Source organism: Syngnathoides biaculeatus, chromosome 8 (assembly GCF_019802595.1).
Source record: "Syngnathoides biaculeatus isolate LvHL_M chromosome 8, ASM1980259v1, whole genome shotgun sequence".
Lineage (NCBI taxonomy): Eukaryota > Metazoa > Chordata > Actinopteri > Syngnathiformes > Syngnathidae > Syngnathoides > Syngnathoides biaculeatus.
In genome coordinates, this window is record NC_084647.1 from 21,714,206 (window position 1) to 21,732,912 (window position 18,707).

At 40.0% G+C, this 18,707-nt stretch overlaps 1 protein-coding gene and 1 long non-coding RNA gene across 8 annotated transcripts in view; one reads left to right on the plus strand and one right to left on the minus strand.

The window, feature by feature from the left end:
• Positions 1 to 18,707, plus strand: part of LOC133505039 (uncharacterized) — a 106,025-nt gene that overhangs the window by 79,890 nt on the left and 7,428 nt on the right. The gene's annotated exons all lie outside the window — the stretch shown is intronic.
• Positions 1 to 18,707, minus strand: part of ncam1b (neural cell adhesion molecule 1b) — a 95,298-nt gene that overhangs the window by 18,520 nt on the left and 58,071 nt on the right. For 4 of the 7 annotated variants that reach the window (XM_061827885.1, XM_061827886.1, XM_061827890.1 and 1 more), the window contains 3 exons: positions 9,930 to 9,959; positions 4,306 to 4,456; positions 1,004 to 1,191 (listed from right to left, as the gene is read on the minus strand). In XM_061827885.1, the coding sequence (XP_061683869.1) occupies positions 1,004 to 1,191; positions 4,306 to 4,456; positions 9,930 to 9,959 (369 nt within the window). The remainder of the gene's footprint in view (positions 1 to 1,003; positions 1,192 to 4,305; positions 4,457 to 9,929; positions 9,960 to 18,707) is intronic. The other 3 variants (XM_061827888.1, XM_061827889.1, XM_061827892.1) reach the window with 1 other exon arrangement.

Here is an 18,707-nt window from a genome sequence, read left to right on the forward strand (position 1 = left end):
AAATCCTGATCATTTAAAGTCTAGTTTTTATTGGCCATTTCCGAATTTTAAGTTGGTTCATTCCGTGTTGTGACAATTTTTAACAGCGCTCAGTTGCTCAATACAATTAATATTTACATCAGTAAACTAATTATGCTTCTAAATTAATCTTTTTTTTTGGTCTTCCTCTCACTCTCTTGGCTGGCAACTCCATCCTTAGCACCGTTCCACCAATATACTCACTCTCTCGTCTCTGAACATGTTCAAACCATCGAAGTCTGCTCTCTCTAACATTGTCTAGTATGTCATCAGGACCAACTGTCTTTCTATTTTTCATCCTGTTACGTGCCTTTTCTTACTTCCCCTTACTAATCACTGCCACTTTCTGGTCATTCACGCTTGGCTCTTCTACTCTTCCTTCTCTCCTATTTTCTTCATTCATCTAGAGTCGACTTTCGGTGAAATTCACTGTTCTAAACTCAAAATAGCCTATTAACATAAATTGTATAGATCCGAAGAGGTTTTCCTGTGTGTGGATGATGAATGTGTGTAATGGGTCTAACTGACAATGTTCAAGGAGTACAGAACATCTTATGACGTCAGTGATGACGAACCCCACCCCTCGAAAAAAACCTACTTCACCGTAAAGGCGACTGATTTGCATGTATGAGAACAGGAAAATACAAAAACGAGTGCACAAGCACAGAAGCTGTTGTTGGCCACAGCTTCTGCCCGGATATTTATAGAAACTCCCTGATCTCACTTCCGCCATCAAATGCCACCTCTTAAAGACGCAAAATCTTAACCAGTCACAAAAACACACCCATCCATAATGGGTGTGTTTGGAAGATATCCCCGATGATGAACAGGGCTTCACTGTATTCTATTTTTATTTGTTGCCATGGGTTTCCCGGCCGTCAATTATTCACTGTATTCTCTAACAACAGAACTGGGGGGGAAAAAAAACCCTCATGAAATCTTGATGACACAAAGAGATGCCAGTTCAAGTGCGCGCCTATCTTACCTGGAGGTAGCTGGCCAAGGGCGATCTGAAGATCTTGACGTTGCTTGTATTGGCATTGGGCAGCATCAGTCCGTCCCTCAGCCACACGATAGTAACTTGGCTTGGGTGAGCCTGCACCTCACAGCTGATGTTGACAGCGTTTCCCTCCCAGGTGTACACCGCCACTTCGCCGTGGATTTTAGGAGTGTCTTGAGAGAAATACATCAGATTGTTAAACTCGTGAGCTCAAAGGTGTAACGATGCTTGAAATGAAAAGTGCATCCAAGTCCCTTTATAAGATAAAGAGAATATAGACGCCACAGTGTATTGTCACACTAATAACATATATAGTATGTACTTGGAATGGTGCAATAATGACAAAAATGTGATGAAATTGTTTTTGGTTATTGCAAATACTCCCACTAACTGTGTTTTGAGATGGGCTGGTATGATTCAACGTGTTTATCGGACAGCCTAGCACTGAAGCTACATATCTTTGATGCAAAATGCATAAATTGTCAATGGAGGCCCTCTAATCATGAGTCTGATACCTGTGTTCAAAGCATCCGTTTGCGTCAGAGTGATGTATCAAAGCAATTCAGATAGAAATGAGATGCGTGTTCCCCCCCCAACACAGACCCACACACACACTGTATCGATGAATTATGAAAAGGGTTTTGAAGGATTTGAACCATTTCTGATCCATCAGATTACTCATTATTAGCCCCTATTGCCGTCAAAAGCGGGTGTTATTGCAGAATTAAGCAAATGTGCTTTCACACATAGGTGGCACAAAATTTTGTTGAATTATTCTCATCACGTTGTACGCGTGCACAATGGTTACATCACAAGGTCCTGGCTACCAAGAAGGCAAAAGAAGTCTGGTATACAATATGCAGTGCGCACATCTCTCTGGCAATCGCAATGGTACTATGAATAGTTTAAAATGGAAAACTTAACAAGATCAAACCTCTTGCTTCAGGTTATTTGTCCCTTTGACCTATAGTTTACTGTAAAAATGTCATACACAAAAATGAAGTGGCACCATGTACATCGACACATCTCCCTCACATTTCTGAGGATCGTCATTCGTAACCCGCTTGTGTGCAGTTTGCAGGCCTGTGTGGTTTTTCCAAACGTGAGGGTAGGTCAATTGTCATGTCATTATCCAAGCCGCTTATCCTCACAAGGGTTGCGGGAAAGCTGGAGCCTATCCCAGCTAGCTTCTGGCAAGAGGCGGGGTAAACCATGAAGTGGTCGCCAGTCAGTCACAGGGTAGATATCAACACCATCACTGAGCGGTAATCGATCCCACGCTGCCCGCACCAAAGGCAGGTGTGTGTACCTCTACATGATCAGTGACTCGGTAGGTTAATTGAAGACTCTAAAATGCCCATAGGTGTGAATGTGAGTGTCAATGCTTATTTATACGTGCGTCTTGCCACTGGCTGGCGACCAGTTCATGGTGTACCCCGTCTCTTGCCATAAGATAGGTGAGATAGCTGTTACCCTCGTGAGGATAGGTGGAACGGAAGATGAATGAGTAAATGAATGAATAAAAAATAATAATAATTAAACAATGAATATCCCTTAACCTAAGTGCTTTATAATTATTTTCCACTGTAAATTCTCAGGGGTGCCAGCCAGCAGCTGGTCCCATACGCAACAAGCATCTTAATTGTGAGAAGCCAAATCTGTGTGTGTGTGTGTGTGTGTGTGTGTGTGTGTATGTATAAAATTACAGATTTTACTTCTGAGTACAGCCTTTGGACAAAAGGTGGCGGGGAAAAAAACTTTTAGGAGCAGAAGTTCCTATTTTTAAATGGATTGGGGTGTACACTAGTACCAATCAGCAAATGCATCAACATTTTCATAATGTTTGCTTTCTTTGCAAGAGAATTAGATTGAAAAATGTCAGGCGGTAATGGAAGCAAAAGAACTGCCACACAGAAAGTTGTCAGATGAAGAGCTCAGGGCGACAGCCTGCATAGCACAAGCCCCCCCAAGGTTGCCATCACTTTTAACAGTATACTACTGATTTTGCAAACTCATGTCATGTGTCGCTGTGAAATCGGATCATGGCTCTGCTGCTACTACCCAAAAAGTTCAGGTTAATTCAAAGTAGCTAGGATTGCAAAAGTTTCCTGATATTGGTGTTCATGAAATATAATCTCCAGGTTGGGCATTTAGTTCCTGGACTTCAAAACTTTTTCCTCATTGAAAAATTTGAAAATAATCAGTTATTTATGTCAGCATTCTTAACGGTGATGCAAGTGTATAAAGACGTTGACCTCTGTTAATCATAAACTGTCATTATATTAAAAGTTTATTTTTTTTTTTAAACACAAGAGATCACCAGTTTACAATGGTTCCAACGTCTAAAATAAGAGACTTCAAGGTTACAAGCCAGCACGCAATTAAAAGGTTTGCACATTGATTAGAACATTAGAACAAGCTAAATTACTGTTCTTAATTTGATTATTTTTAATTATGGCCAATATTTTTTTCATTCAAATCTTTGATGTAATTACGGCTTTATTACTGCATATTGATGTAATATGCCAGGAGGCCCCCTATCTCAGTGGTTAGAGCACTGGTTTGGTACACCAGGGGTTGTGGGTTCGTATCCCACTAGGGCCTCCACTCCCTAAAAAGGGTTGCGTCAGGGAGGGCATCTGGCGTAAAAATTGTGCCAAACATATATGTGCGTTCATCTGAGATGACACGCTGTGGCGACCCCGAAAGGGACAAACCGAAAGAAACTCTCTCTCTCTCATTGATGTAATATGCCAAATCTGTGTAATGTCACCATTGTAGGAACTAAACCAAGAACCCCATGATTGTTGACCTGGCCATAGTGTACTGAGCAGCTAGGACAGAGACACATGCACTGCTATTTTAAGTAGTGTATACTGCAGGCTAAAAAAGGAAAAATATATACGTGATGTTGAAATTGTGTAAGAAAAAGCACACCAAACCAAGGTTCCACTAAGATGTTTTACCTTAATTTCTCAACTTCTTTCACTTGACTGGAGGTGCTGAAGCTCACTCGTAACTTAAGTCATTGCAAACAATTAGTCCAAGTGACTTGTAATTCTGGGTACAAGTGCCCTGACTAACAAGTCGGGGAATCAATGTGTTTTGTCAGGTACATTGAGGTGTTTCATTTAGACAAAAGCAGTGCTTAAATGCCTTGTTGTTGGACTGTGAGGCAATTTTAGAGCTTTTCAGGAGTGCATCATTTACCCACAGATTTTTGCTAAATAGGGCTCGGCACCTTTCCCCACCGAATAGATGGGGTTCATTGTAATATGAATACTTACAGTGGACTTCCAGATATGCCTCCTTTTCATCTTCACCGATGGCACTGCGGGCCGAACATAGGTACTGGCCGGCGTCGGTGTACTTGACGTACTTTAGCGTGAGGGAGGATACGCGAGCGTCGCTCCGCACCACTACATTCCCATCCTCACTCTGAACAGAAGCAAACAATAGTCCGGTTAAGGAGGCAGGCTATCCGTCAGTCACATTTTATTTGTATGGCCCATAATGTCGAGGAGAAATGGGCTGAGGAGCAGAAGACATTTGATAAAGGGGAAAAAAAGGCAACAGATGTGAAAACACCAGAGCACAGTTGACAGTAGCAAAGACCTGATCAATAATTCATGACATAAGGAACCGTGGAGAGCTTTCCACTCGCAGCGCTTGTGACAGTCCCGGCTTACCTTAAGACAGCCTTTACATTGCTTTCATTCAGGGTCATTTTATTTGTTTATTTTTTGGGGAGCGGATCCCTTCCCATGATGACTTCTACACTGATTTGACTGCCAACGCATTCTGAAATGTGTCAAACTTAGCGAGGTAGCGAGCGCATTGCATTCAGAGCCAGGACAACGACAACAGGCAGATGGCTAATTAATGATGCAAATGACTCCCGCACTCAAGAGCTGCTACCTGCTTTTATCGACACCTGACCTGAAGCCGCTTCCTCATCTTTAGGGTCGATGATTGACACTGCAAAATACACCTCACAACATAGGACCATCATTTGTGACAATGACAACAACCAAACCAATGATAACACTAATGCCTGCACACTTTTTCTTTTCCCCTGCAGTTAAAATGGCAAATAATTGCTTCCCATCAGTCCCGATTATTGTCATTTATGACTTTACCTGCGCGCGTTTCACTTTATTGAGCTGTAAATGACAAAAGACATAAACTGTCTTGAAGGTGATGACTTTCGTCTGATCGCCGTGCCGGGCAAACCTCAAGCCATGAATATGTATTGTTGAATTTAATGAATGGATCAGGGTTGCACTGTTTATTTATTTTGGGGTGGATTGTTCATTTTACAAGGTGTAGTGGGCAGCAAATGCCTCAAGTAGCTCATTTTCAGCATTTTTTTGTGTTTGTTGTATGGTTTTGTTGCATGGCTCAGCTCCGAGCTGCAGACAAAACAATGCCACGGGTGCTTTTACACGTGCTGATTGGGAAGGCAAATGAGGCTGCCATGTAAAGCGAGACCCTGCTTACTTTGTATTTCGATTCAATAGTCTACGCATGTCTCCAGCATTCATTATGCATTGCGAGTGGAGGGACTAGAACAATGCTTATATAACACAATGGCCTTTTTATTCTGACCCTGGTGCAAAAAACATTTTCTGTCACACTCTGCAGCGTGGCAACCTGGCATATATACACAATGAAGTCTAAATTTGGCTCTTTTATTAAGGAGTGATGCTCTTTGTTTTGAGCCACATTTCTCAATTTTTCTATTATGTCTGTTTAAATTCTACCACAAATTGTCAAGATATGTCATTATATAGAGGAAAGGGAAAGGAAATAAGAGGCCCATGTTTCGATTCAAGGAGGCCTTCATTTTCCCCATCCCTCCGTGTTCTGTAGCATTTGTCCTCATTAGAGTCTCAGGTGAACTGGAGCCTATCCGGGCCGACTTTGGGCGAGAGGTACTTTTTAAGTGGTTTGCAGCCCAATGAAGGGCAGCCTTTATTCATACAAGTACATTTTTTAGAACAAATTTTCACAAATAATGCTCCCAATCATCCATCTATTTAATTCATTGATCAATAATTCTCATTATTAATTCCATAACTATGGGAAGGTGAGCTAGATCTTTAGAGCATTATTCTTAATATGCTACTGGCTTTCAAAAAGGAGTTCAAAACATTTCAAAAGTAGTCCTTATATCACATTTCAAAGTACTATTTCCAAAAATTAGTAATGAGTCAGTGGATCATTAATATTGTCCATAATCAACTTTTTCCCTTTAAACTAAAGCCAAAGTGCGGATTGACAGACGCCACATCAGATCTGTTGCACCAATACTGCTATCGTGACACATGGTGGTATCAAGTCATATCAAAGGCTATAACATCCATCTACTGGGATCCCTAGTAAGGGACATCAAAAAACTGAAAATATTAATACCTCCCAAAAAAAAAAAGTCAAGCAAATAAGACATCTTTGCCTTCACAGCAGAGCAGGCAGATACTCCGGGAATGTCAGAGCGTGAAATCGTGAATACACTGCGGGACAGGTTAAGTTTACGTGTCACCAAATTTGAACCAGTCTAGCTCATGTAGAAGGAAAGGCACTCTCCTCTGCAGCATGTCTGCCGAGCCCAACGCATTTGGTGCTAAACATGCTAGGCACGCACGCAACACTGTTCAGTGCCCATAATTCTTCTCCCCACTGCCTGCCTTCTATTATAGGACGTTGAGACTCGCACACACACACATACACATACACACACAGAGTCAAAAACATGGTTAAATTCACATCTTTCAAGCACTGACTGATTTAAAAAACACATTTCAAACATTCATAGGTCAGCTCCTTCGACAGGCAGGCACACAGGCCAAGTGATTACACCTGGTAATTAAAACCGCGGTTGATGAAAAAAGTTCCCGACTCGCCTCTGGTCTTGCACGACTCATTTTCTATTCATAGTGGTACTCTTTGGGCACGGCATCATTACTGAATAAATGCCATTCCAGAAACACTATCCCCAAAAAACAGGACTAAGTCTAAGGCTTTACAGGACTGTGAATTTGATTTACACTGTTGGTTTACTGTTTTTTTAAAAAAATCCTCCCACTTTTTGGGCAGCCCCTAGCAGCCATTTGCTATATTTCTTTCATGCCTCCGGTGGGATCTGAGTCTAAAGCTACGTTCCCCACAGCAGGGCATGATGGCCAATTCTGATTTTTTTGTTAAATCTGACCCTTCCACTTTTTTATAAGTCTGTGACATCACATGCATGCACATAAACACGAGACACAGGGTTTTCAGATGTCTTGTAATAATTCACAAATTATAATTAAAGAAATGAACCTGTCAACATTCATAATGCACTCAAATATGAAAGAGGCCTGGTTCAAATTTGAAAAAAAAAAAATGGATTTTACTGTTCACACTGACATGCAAAACATCAAATATGTAGATGTCACACTGGACAAAAAAACAAAAAAAGAAGCAAAAATCTGAATTGACTGGAAGTGTGGATATAGCCTGAATCAAAATCACATCAGTATTTCATGTTCATGTTAATGCAGCAGTGAGTTCATTATAACTACTTTGGTTGAATATTAAAATTAAATTCTTTAATTCTGTTTTAAAATTCAACCAAAGTAGAGATAAAATGGACTTTGAATTACCAGATAAGTTCAGTGAAGAAAATAAGTATTTGAACACCCTGCTATATTGCAAGTTCTCCCACTAAGAAATCATGGAGGGGTCTGAATTTTTTATCGTAGGTGCATGTCCACTGTGAGAGAGATAATTTCAAAAGAAAAATCCAGAAATCACAATGTATGATTTTTTTAACGATTTATTTATGTGATACAGCTGTAAATATGTATTTGAACACCTGAGAAAACCAATGTTAATATTTGGTATATTAGCCTTTGTTTGCAACTCCAGAGGTCAAACATTTCCTGTAGTTGTTCACCAGGTTTGCACACACTGCAGGAGGGATTTTGGCCCACTCCTCCACACAGATCTTCTCCAGATCAGACAGGTTTCTGGGCTGTCGCTGAGAAACACAGAGTTTCAGCTCCCTCCAAAGATTTTCTCTTGGGTTTAGGACTGGAGACTGGCTAGACCACGCCAGAACCTTGATATACTTCTTACGGAGCCACTCCTTGGTTTTCCTGGCTGTGTGCTTCGGGTTATTGTCATGTTGAAAGACCCAGCCATGACGCATGTTCATTGATCTGACTGAGGGAAAGAGGTTGTTCCCCCAAAATCTCACACTACATGCCCGCGGTCATGGTCTTTTTAATACAGTGCAGTCGTCCTGTCCAAAAGCATGATGCTACCACCCCCATGCTTCAAAGTAGGGATAGTGGTCTTGGCCGCAAGAAACTTACTTTATATTCGTTATTCCTTGGTTTATGATGTTCCCGACGTACATATTTTCAAGAAATCAGGCTGTTTCCTCTTTACATTTTTCAAATTTGATTGTTTCATATTGATTGCCTAAAATCCTTTTTGTTATTGACTGTTCCACGATTAATCGAGGACCCCCTGTAAAGTGGAACTGTGGTTTTCATATGCCTTATTTCATTTTTTTACAATAGTGGTGTTTTCCTCCTTCCTGATTTTTTTTTGTTTGCTCGTCATACTTAAAGGATTTCCATCATCAAACAAATTTAAATTAGTGAAAGACAACACATGTAAACACAAAATGCAGTTTTTAATTTTTTTTTTTTTTTTCAATTAAGGGTGGAATGGCCGTGTGTGAAAAAGTAAATGCCACCTAAACCTAAATGGCTGGGGCACACTTAGCAGTATCAACTCTAATTAAGCATTGGCAAGAAATTGCAATGATTCTCTTGCAGCACCGTGGATGAATTTTGGTCCAGTCAATTGAGCAAACATTTTTTAATCCAGCCACATTGGGGGGTTTTCGAGCATGAACTGCCTTTTTAAGGTCATGCCACAGCATCGCAGTAGGATTCTGGTCAGGACTTTGAATGTCCACTCCAAATCTTTCATTTTGTTTTTCTTCAGCCATTCAGAAGTGGACTTCCAGGTGTTTTGGATCATTGTCCTGCTGCAGAACCCAAGTTTTTTTCAGGTTGAGGTCATGAACTGATATTCTCCTACAGGATTTTTGGTAGACATCAGAATTCGTAGTTTCGTGGTCAGTCTTCCAGGTCCTGAAGTAGCAAAACAGCCCCAGATATTCGCACTACCTTGCTCTATCTTACTACCCTGTCTTATTATTGGTATGATCTTCTTTTTCTGAAATGGAGTGTTATTTTCCAACTTATATAACGAGATACACACTTTCAAAAAGGTGATGTTTCGTCTTGTCAGGCCACAGTGTATTTTCCCAAAGAGATCATCAAGATGTCTTCTGGCAAAAGTGAGACAAGCTTTCATATTCTTTTTCTTCAGCAGGGGTTTTGATCTTGGAACTCTGCCTTGCACGGCATTTTCGCCCAACTTATTTGCAATGAAATTCACAAGATAAAAAGCCAAGCTTTTCACTATGCACATAATACTGTACATGTGATGCTTTTGTGTATGCAAAACTAGTTATTTGCGACAAAACGTAAATTTGTTCATCTTTTTAGATGTTTGTCTTAATGCTTATCTTATACATTTCCCACGTAAAACATTTTTTGTGCTATTTGGTAATTGTCACTTTCTGAAACCGATTTATCATGAAAGCCAATATTCCCCATATATATATTTGCATAACCTGAAATGGTGCCTTAAACAGCAAAAACATATCCCAAATCCCAACAGTGTGCGTACTTTTTCCCCCCCAATTTTTACTTGAAGGATTTCCACTGCATCCGTCCATAATCTTATTTAACTCCCCTGACACAGATGATGGATGAGTGTGAGGAAAAGAAGCCCCCTCCTGCTCCCCCCCAAAAAAAAAAAAAAACAAAACATGCATTTAGAATACCTTGTGCTGCTCAGGACGAGTCCATGATGCCTGTAGAGGACACAGAGAACAACAAACAACAAAAAAAGAAGCAGAGTGATTCTTGGAAGGCAATCCTTGTGCGGGTAGAGAAAAAAGCTTTGTTGCTGCAAACTATGGAAGTAGTAAGTGGTATGTGTTGGATTATTTTCGGTCCATCTTTAATACCTGCCCTTGGAAGTTGATATTTGGTTTCAACAGTCTACACATCCAGTCGGGTTATACGCTTGATGTTGACGATTGTGTGACAGAAAAGGCTTGGACTTGAAATAGTTTCAGTAATCCCTATTGTTGTGTCTTCTTTAGAATAACACTTTGTCTAAGATCCATGAAGTACCACGTCTACTGGCATCACGATAGCCTATATACTTGCAAAGATAAGATTAAAAAAAGGTCTTCGGTTTATCGGGAGCTGGCATTAAAAAGTGGTGTTAAGAGGATCAATTCGCTACATATTTTCTTGCAGCGTTCATCATCTTAGACTCAAAGAAAAGACAAAGATGTGTTACATTTACTTTTAGACTATTCAAACTGTAATATTTGTGCTTGTATTAAATGCCCGAATAATGTATACTTCAGTGAATTCTAAGAAGATTGTAAGAATGTTTACACTAAACTTTAACTCCTCCAGTATTTTTATTAGGTCCATGTATAGTGTACGCTATGTTGCTCTGCAATAGCCTGCCATACAGTCTTGTAATTTGTGGCATAAAGTAATGTAATATTTATTACTATAAAGAGCACTTAAAAGACCCACATGGATTCATTTTTAGTTTTGACTTCTTTTTCTTTTAAGCTAGCAACAGAGTTCAATTTAGCTCACCAGTTAACTTGTGTGAGCAATTAAATCCACCAAATGGGCTACTAGGCATCTTTTGTTTATTTTCAAAGGGGAAACAGAAGGCTTCCATTCATCGGAGGTGGGAACAAAATGCAATGTGAATATTAAATATTTTTCAACCAGCTTTGAAGAAAAGCTTTTGAGCTACACAGGACAGCATGCTATGTCCATTTGAAATGGCAGACACAGCTCAGCAAGCCACAAAGCTCTACAGAAGACATGCTTGGAGGAGAATGTGTTAGTGCAAGAAGGTGAGGGGTGATGGCTCGTGGAACAAATAGAATGGCAAACAGCTCTTTCATCAAGTGACCCACCGAGGAAACTTGTGAAGTGAAAAAAATCAGCTGGAATAAGTGTCAGTTAAAAAAAAACAAAATGAAACAATCAATGAAATCACAGCCCAACTCCATCCATCACTAATTGCACATTATAAATGCAGTCTACTGAGTTTGGGTAATTGGGTAGCTGTGAGCCCACACAATTTTTTATTTTACATTTTTCACTGCTATTCCATTCCATATTGTAGCCATTTGGTATAATTATCTATCCATCCATTTTCTAAGCCTCTTATCTTTACAAGGGTCACGGGAGTGCTGGAGCCTATTCCAGCTAACTTTGGGCATGTGGTGGGATACACCCTCAACTGGTTGCCAGCCAATCGCAGTGCACATATAAACAAGCACTTAACACTAGTTTTTTTTTCCTCATTGATGTACATAAAAGACCCCGTAATATTGACAGAAAAATTTTAATCGGAATTCTTTGCTGATTTAATAAAAACAAAAACTGAAATATCACACAGCCATCAGTATTTAGAGCCTTCACTTTGACACTCATATCACACCCGGGTGCTGCTAATTTCCTCTGGTCATCCTTCAGATGATTCTACACTTTCATTGGAGTCCACCTCTTTTTGATTGTACTGATTGGACTTGATAAGGAAAACCACACCCCTGTCTTTATAAGACCCGATAGCTCACAGTGCATGTGAGAGTCAATAAGAATCATGAGGTCAAAGGAACTACCTGAAGAGTTCAGAGCCAGAATTGTGGCAAGGCACAGTTCTGACCAAGGTTACAAAAAACAAATCTGTTGCATTTAAGGTTTCTAAGAGCACAGTGGCTTCCATAATCCTTAAATAAAAGACATTTGGGATGACCAGAAACCTTCCTAGAGCTGGCCGTCTGGCCAAACTGACTGATCGGGGGACAAGAGCCTTGGCGAGAGAGGTGAAGAACCCAAAGATCAATGTGGCCAATCTCCAGACATACAGACGGGAGATGGGCGGAACCTCTAGACACCAGTCGGGGCTTTTTAGCAGAGTAGTTCTATAGAAGTCTTTCCTCAGTGCAAAATTGATGAAAGCCCACATGGACTTTCCTTTAAAAAAAAAACAAAAACAAAAAAAAAAAAATACCCTACCTGAAGGACTCTGAGATGGTGAGAAATAAGATTCTCTGGTCTGATGAGACCAAGATAAAACTTTTTGACCTTAATTCTAAGTGGCATGTGTGAAGAAAACCAGCCACTGCTCACCGCCTGTCAATAAAGTCCCAAGAGTGAAGCATGGTGGTGGTAGCATCATGCTGTTGGGGGTGCTTTTCAGCTACAGGACAGGACAACTGGTTGCAGTCGAAGGAATGATGAATGCAGCGAAGTACAGGAATATCCTGAATGAAAACTTTCTCCAGTGTGTTGAGAACCTCAGACTGGGCCAAAGGTTCACCTTAGAACAACACAAAGACAGCTAAAATACCGAATGAGTGACTTCAGAACAATTCAGTCACTGTTCTTGAATAGTCCAGCCAGACCCCTGACTTAAACCCAATTGAGCATCTCTGGAAAGACCTGAAATTGCTGCCCACCAGCATTCACCCTCCAACGTGACAAAAATGGAGAGGACCTGCAAAGACCAGTGGCAGATGATCCCCAAATCCAGGTGTGAAAAAAATCCCCAAAACACTCATGGCTGTACAGTATTCACCCTGAAAGGTGCTTCTAACAAATACTGAATAGATGGTCTGAGAACCTATGCCTGTGTGATATGCAAAAATGTCAACAGATTTCTTTCTTGTCAATATGGAATGCTGTGTACATTAATGTGAAAAGAAAATGAACTTAAATGATTTTACCAAATGGCTGCAATACAAGGAAAGTGGAAATTTTAATGGGGGGTTGTACACTTTCGTACACAATATATCTGTGAGTCTAATTGTTTAATATTGTGCCTCATTGTGACTTCTCTTTCATCATGGAAATGAACTCCAATTAAAAATTGATACATGGAACTGTGCAAAAGTCTTTGACCATGACTTGCTCTCTTTAACAACTACCTTTTTTCACAGTCATCTTGCTGCCATTATAAATTAGTAAATAGGAGGACAGATGGAGGTGTTTACAATAACATTAAGTAAGTTTCCATTCCATTTAACTTTGAGAGGCAGCTCCATGGTACTTCTCAAGTGGAAGGGAAGGTCGGAGTAAAATATCTGCCGCTTTGGTTTTGGATAGCGTTGGTTGTGTTCTAATGGAGACAAAAACATAATTATACACCATCTAGGACAAATACAAAATATATATGCTGTATGTATTTTATAAAACAACTAATCTTATTAGACAGAATTTGCTTTGGAATGTGACTGAATGAGAAGATATGAGTAATGGTGGTAATAGTCTTCCTCTGAAAAACTGACAGTTCCGAGACATATATGCTTATGTCGTTACTAAAACCCCAAATCTAATGTTGGCCTGAAACTGTTGCACAACCACGAGCCTCGTACGGCAGGTTTTAGTACGATGGTGAGCTATGAGAGTGTTCTTGTGAGTGTTGTCAGGACCAGCCACAGTTGGTCCTGTAACATCCCAGTGAAACCTTGCACATTAACGCAAACAGCAGTTAGCCATGTTGTCATTGCCATGCTGCAGAAGAGTTATGGTTCTAATCTATTGGAGAGCCTCATATTGTGGAACATCAGCACCTCATCCAAGCACGAGACATTGTCTGTGCACTGCAGAAGCACTGCATCACTGTCATATGTGTAATGCATTTTTGTTTAAGACAAAATGTATGGCAGCCGAAAGTGTGTGTGTGTGTGTGTGTGTGTGGGGGGACAACAAGACAAAGACGTCCTAATGCAATCAATCCAAACCAATCCAAAGAACAATCATAGTGACAGATCCATCGGGACTCATTATTTCCTCCATTAAAATTTATCTCCCTGTATTGTTATGATGCGAATTTGGAATCCCTGAAAGAAAACCTCATAAATGTGCAAAACCTTGACAGTGTTTCAAAGCCTTTGATCAACACAGTCCGTGTGTATGTCGTTAAGGAGCCACAACCTTGAATCACCGCATTACTGAGCATTCAGGCCCGCAGGTGCCTTTTGTTTCCAGAGAAGACAACAATTGTACAATTATAGCTTGTCTCTGAAGTCCTTTTTTTAAACTGCTGCCACATTAATGGACTTTACCCTTTCATTTGGAATCGGCTAATTCCTATTCTTGCACAGAACATACTATTTAATTAGAAATCTGGATGTTTGACCAACTTAAAAGGAATATAGAACGGCTAAAAAATAGTAACACATCAACATTTTTCTCACTAAATATACTACTTCCAAAGGTGCTATTAACGTGAAAATTTCACCAGATGTTGGGAACAAATACAAGTAATCCATATATACATAAAGTATAACTAGTCGCATGCATTGCTCTGTTGTGATTTTGGTCCATTACTCCACACGAGCAGTCTTCAAATCTAGAAGGTTCCACATGGGCTTCTTTTATGGACCTTGAGTTTTAGTTCTTTCCATAGATTTCCGGTTGGATTCCAGTGAGGCGATTGACTGAGTTATTCTAGATTCATTATCATTCATTCAATTGTTAGCCAGCTGAAAAGTCCACCCTTATTTCATTTCCATCCTCCTTGTAAATGGCAGTTTTATGTCAAGAATGTTTCCGTACGTTTGCTCATTCATCCTTCTTTTAATAATGTGAAGTTTACCAGTTCCATTTGTTGAAAATCACCCCCACACAATCAACATTTACACCTCCGAACTTCACTGTTGGTATGGTGCTTTAGGGTGTTGTGCAGTACCATTTCTCAACATGGTGTGCATTGTGGCTTCAAAACAGTTCAATGTTGCTCTCATCTGACCAGGCAAGCTTAAAGATGGGTTTTTCCCCACCCCAGTAATGGGTCCCTTCATGGTGAATAAGCATACAGACCATAGATAGTGGTGGAGTGCATTACTTATTAATTTCCTTTTAACAAAGAGTATTTGCTAATTCCAAGGTTTTTAGAAGCTCTCCACAGGTGGTCCTTGCCCTTGGCAACTCTTCTCATTATTCTTTGCACTCCTCTGTCAGAAATCTTCCGAAGAGCACCTGATCGAGGCAAATTTATGGCGGTATGATTGGCTTTCCATTTACGTATTACGGCCCCAAGCGTCTTCACAGGAACGTTCAGAAGTTTACATATGCACCTGTAACCAATACCATCATGATGTTTTACAACAAGTTTGTAATGCCTTTGAGACAACTCTCTGCTCTAACCCATCATGAGATGTGTCTTGACTCACACATGGGCAATCAGTTTCTTTTGTAAGCCATCAATTAGGACTGAACATTCTGATAATCATTTGCACTGACAAGGGGCTGGATTACTGTTTCATTCTATATAGATTTTAGCTGTTTTCTTGGCTTTCCATCCCTTCTTGCAGCTTCCTTTCTTTGTGTTCAATACTTTCCCCTTGTTGCTTCACATTTTTACACACGACTTAATTTCTGAGCTTATTTGTTGTATGTTTTTTTTTAATTAATTAATTTGGTTGTTCCCAATAGATGATGAACTTGTCAGGTCACTAGCACCTTTGGGAAGTACATTGAATGAGAAAAATGTATATGGATGAAAGACTTATTTTCGATGCTGTATGTGCGTGTGAATGAGACAAAACCTCTTCATTAATACTCAAATGTTCCATCACATTGTCCAGGGATGTGAATTTCCATCCATTTTCTGTACCGCTTATCCTTACTATGATTGGAGGCGTGCTGGCACTTGTACCAGCTATCTTCAGGCGAGAGCCGGGTTACACCCTGAACCCCAGCAAATCCCAGGGCACATATAAACAAACAACCAATCCCATTCACACCTACAGGCAATTTAAAATTTTTAAATTGCTTACCATGCATGTTTTTGGAATGTGCGAGGAAATTGGAGTACTCTGATAAAACTCACGCAGGCATGGGGAGAGCATGGAAACTCATCACAGGCAAGGCTGGGTTTGAACCCGGCTACTCAGAACTGCGAGGCAGATGTGCTAACCAGTCCACCACCATGCCACTGGACTCAAAAAAGATGAAAAGCGAATAAAGGGTTGCCTAGAAATGAAATTTCCTGAATGTTATACATCTCTTCCCGTTTAACATTGACATTAAATAATCAAAACAAAGTGCAAAGACCTGTTTGAACAAACAGAACGATCTCATAGGCTGCCAAACATTTCTGGACATGGTCATTTTCTCCACATTTTTAATTTATGTACTCACTGCTTCTTTTTTTATAGCAATCTCCTGCCCAATTCTCATAGGGAGCAAGCTTTGCACATCTGTTATTGTACAATGACAATGCTGAATATCGTGGTGTGTAAGCCTAGTCGAAATGCATTTCTGGGTGATAACTTTTACAGAAAATGGTGTGCCGTGAGAAAAGTCAAGCAAAGAAAGACAGAAATGTCTTTAAGCAAGAGGAACAATGAAATCTGTCAGAGTGCAGCAGCTGTAACACGAGTTGCTTTAGTTTTTTGTCCTGAAACAAAAGCTGCATTACAACAGGAGCTGAGGGCTGAGAATGGAGTGTGAAAGCAGGGGAAGGGGAAGATGGGAGGAGGGGCCATGATATCGACGCCGACCTCCCATCTCCTAACTGGGAAAGTTCTCTTCAACACATTCAGAACATAAATGAATGAATGTATTAACCAGAACGAAAATGCCTTTTGGAGCAGAGTACGTCATAAGTAGTCTTATGATTGTGTATGAGAGTCCATGCCCAAGCAATGTCAATCTTTCTGTCATTTGTATGTCTGAGAAAAAGCACATGAGATTCGATATGCTTGGAAGTGTAGCAGGCATGGAACAGACTTCTAAAAGACCAGTGAGGTCAACTGTAGTCCTGTTACAATAAAACCTCATGGACTGGAAATCTATTTGTCTTGCAAATCATATACCCATTTACGTTGCACAATTCTGGCTTGACTTCATTTACCTTTACCTCCATTTGGCAAGTTCGGTTTATGACTTTGTCAAAATAGTAAAGCAGGAAACTGTCTTCTAAACCTATTGCAGCTTTTTCACTACACAGTACCAAGTCTGCTTCAAAACAGTTCCACGGGGTGACGGCATTAAATGCATGCCAGAAAGAGAAACATTTGGAAATAATGATGGAGGAGAACCCACGCCTTAATGAGGGCAGCGTTACAGCAAAGTGATGCCAACAATGCAGTATATTCCTGCAGCTTCCAGAGCTAAAGCCCATCCTGTGAAACTAACATTGCCATTTGTTTGTTTGTGATTTTTTTTTTTGTATAAATGTTGAAGTAATTACTAATCTGTTCAAGAAGTGAGTGGGGAACTCGACAAGTAGGCCCAACTACTGTATTACCGAGTTTAGCTCAGGGAAAAACGTTAACAAACAGGTCCAATCAGCCATGTCTTGTCTTATCACCTTTTTATACTCACTATAAAAATGCGTTTGCAAGTCGGGTGACCGGTATTAGATGGTCCAGGGAACGTGGTTAGAGATTCAGAACAGGTTTTATGTTCGTTGTTCTGTGAAACAAGATACTTAACACTAAATAAAATCACTTTCCTCTCTGTCTGACTTACAAGGAGACTAAAACTTTCCTGTTTTAGGTCTTTTAGAATTTTTTTAAATATGCACATTTCGGACCAATGCACTTTCATCGCTGGGACAAACTCCCGTCTCCTTCCTGAGGGAAATGAGAGTTGGACTTTCTCATGGTGTTCATACTTTTGTACCATTGTCTAAATAGATGAATGTGGCAACGTCACCTGTCTGGAAACTGCACCAATGGATGATATGAAATCAAATTTCTTTTGACTTTCTCATGATATTAAAGACACATTGTGTTTCAGATGTGTCTAGTTCAATCTTATGTAAACTTCTGAATAATAATAACTTACTTTTAAAAAAATCCATTGCTCAGTTTTCTGGCAATTGAGCAAAACTAATTGTGGTAGTCCTAATTGATCGAAAACAGAAAAAGTTCCATCTGTTTAGGGATTCACAATTATTCAAATTCTAATAGTGAATGCAGTTTTGGCTGCCACGATTAATTGAGCCTGATTGTTGGCTATTTTTTACATTTAAAATGTGGCCACTGCTTCATATGGAAAGTGGGTCATTAGTAGCAGTGCCCGCAACCTTGTCAGTCAGCCACCATGAGGCACAGACATGGTTAAGGCTTCATTAAAATAATTCAGTGCCATCCCTCTGACTTAAAATGGACATTTGACTTTTAAAGCAGTCAATGGCAGTGAACGTGGCAAACTTTCAAAATCTTAAAATGGCCTTGATGTTCGATGTCGTTGTATCAAGATTTTACTTTGAAGTTGGCCCTCTGGGAATGTTGGCGTCGAGGCAGTGTGTCATAGTAAAACAGTATTACCGATCATAGAATGCATTTAAAAAAAAAAAAAAGAAATAATGGCAGAAGTAAATAGAGAGTGAAATCACAACTGTTGAATTCTTTGTAATTTGTGACTGTGCATGGATGACCAATAGTCAATGAGAAAAACAGATACGTATCCTTCCTTGACAATTCACTAGTCACTGCTTACAGCCCTATGTTATTGCTTTTAAGCATTACTATATTTGCTTCCATTAAGTTGCAATT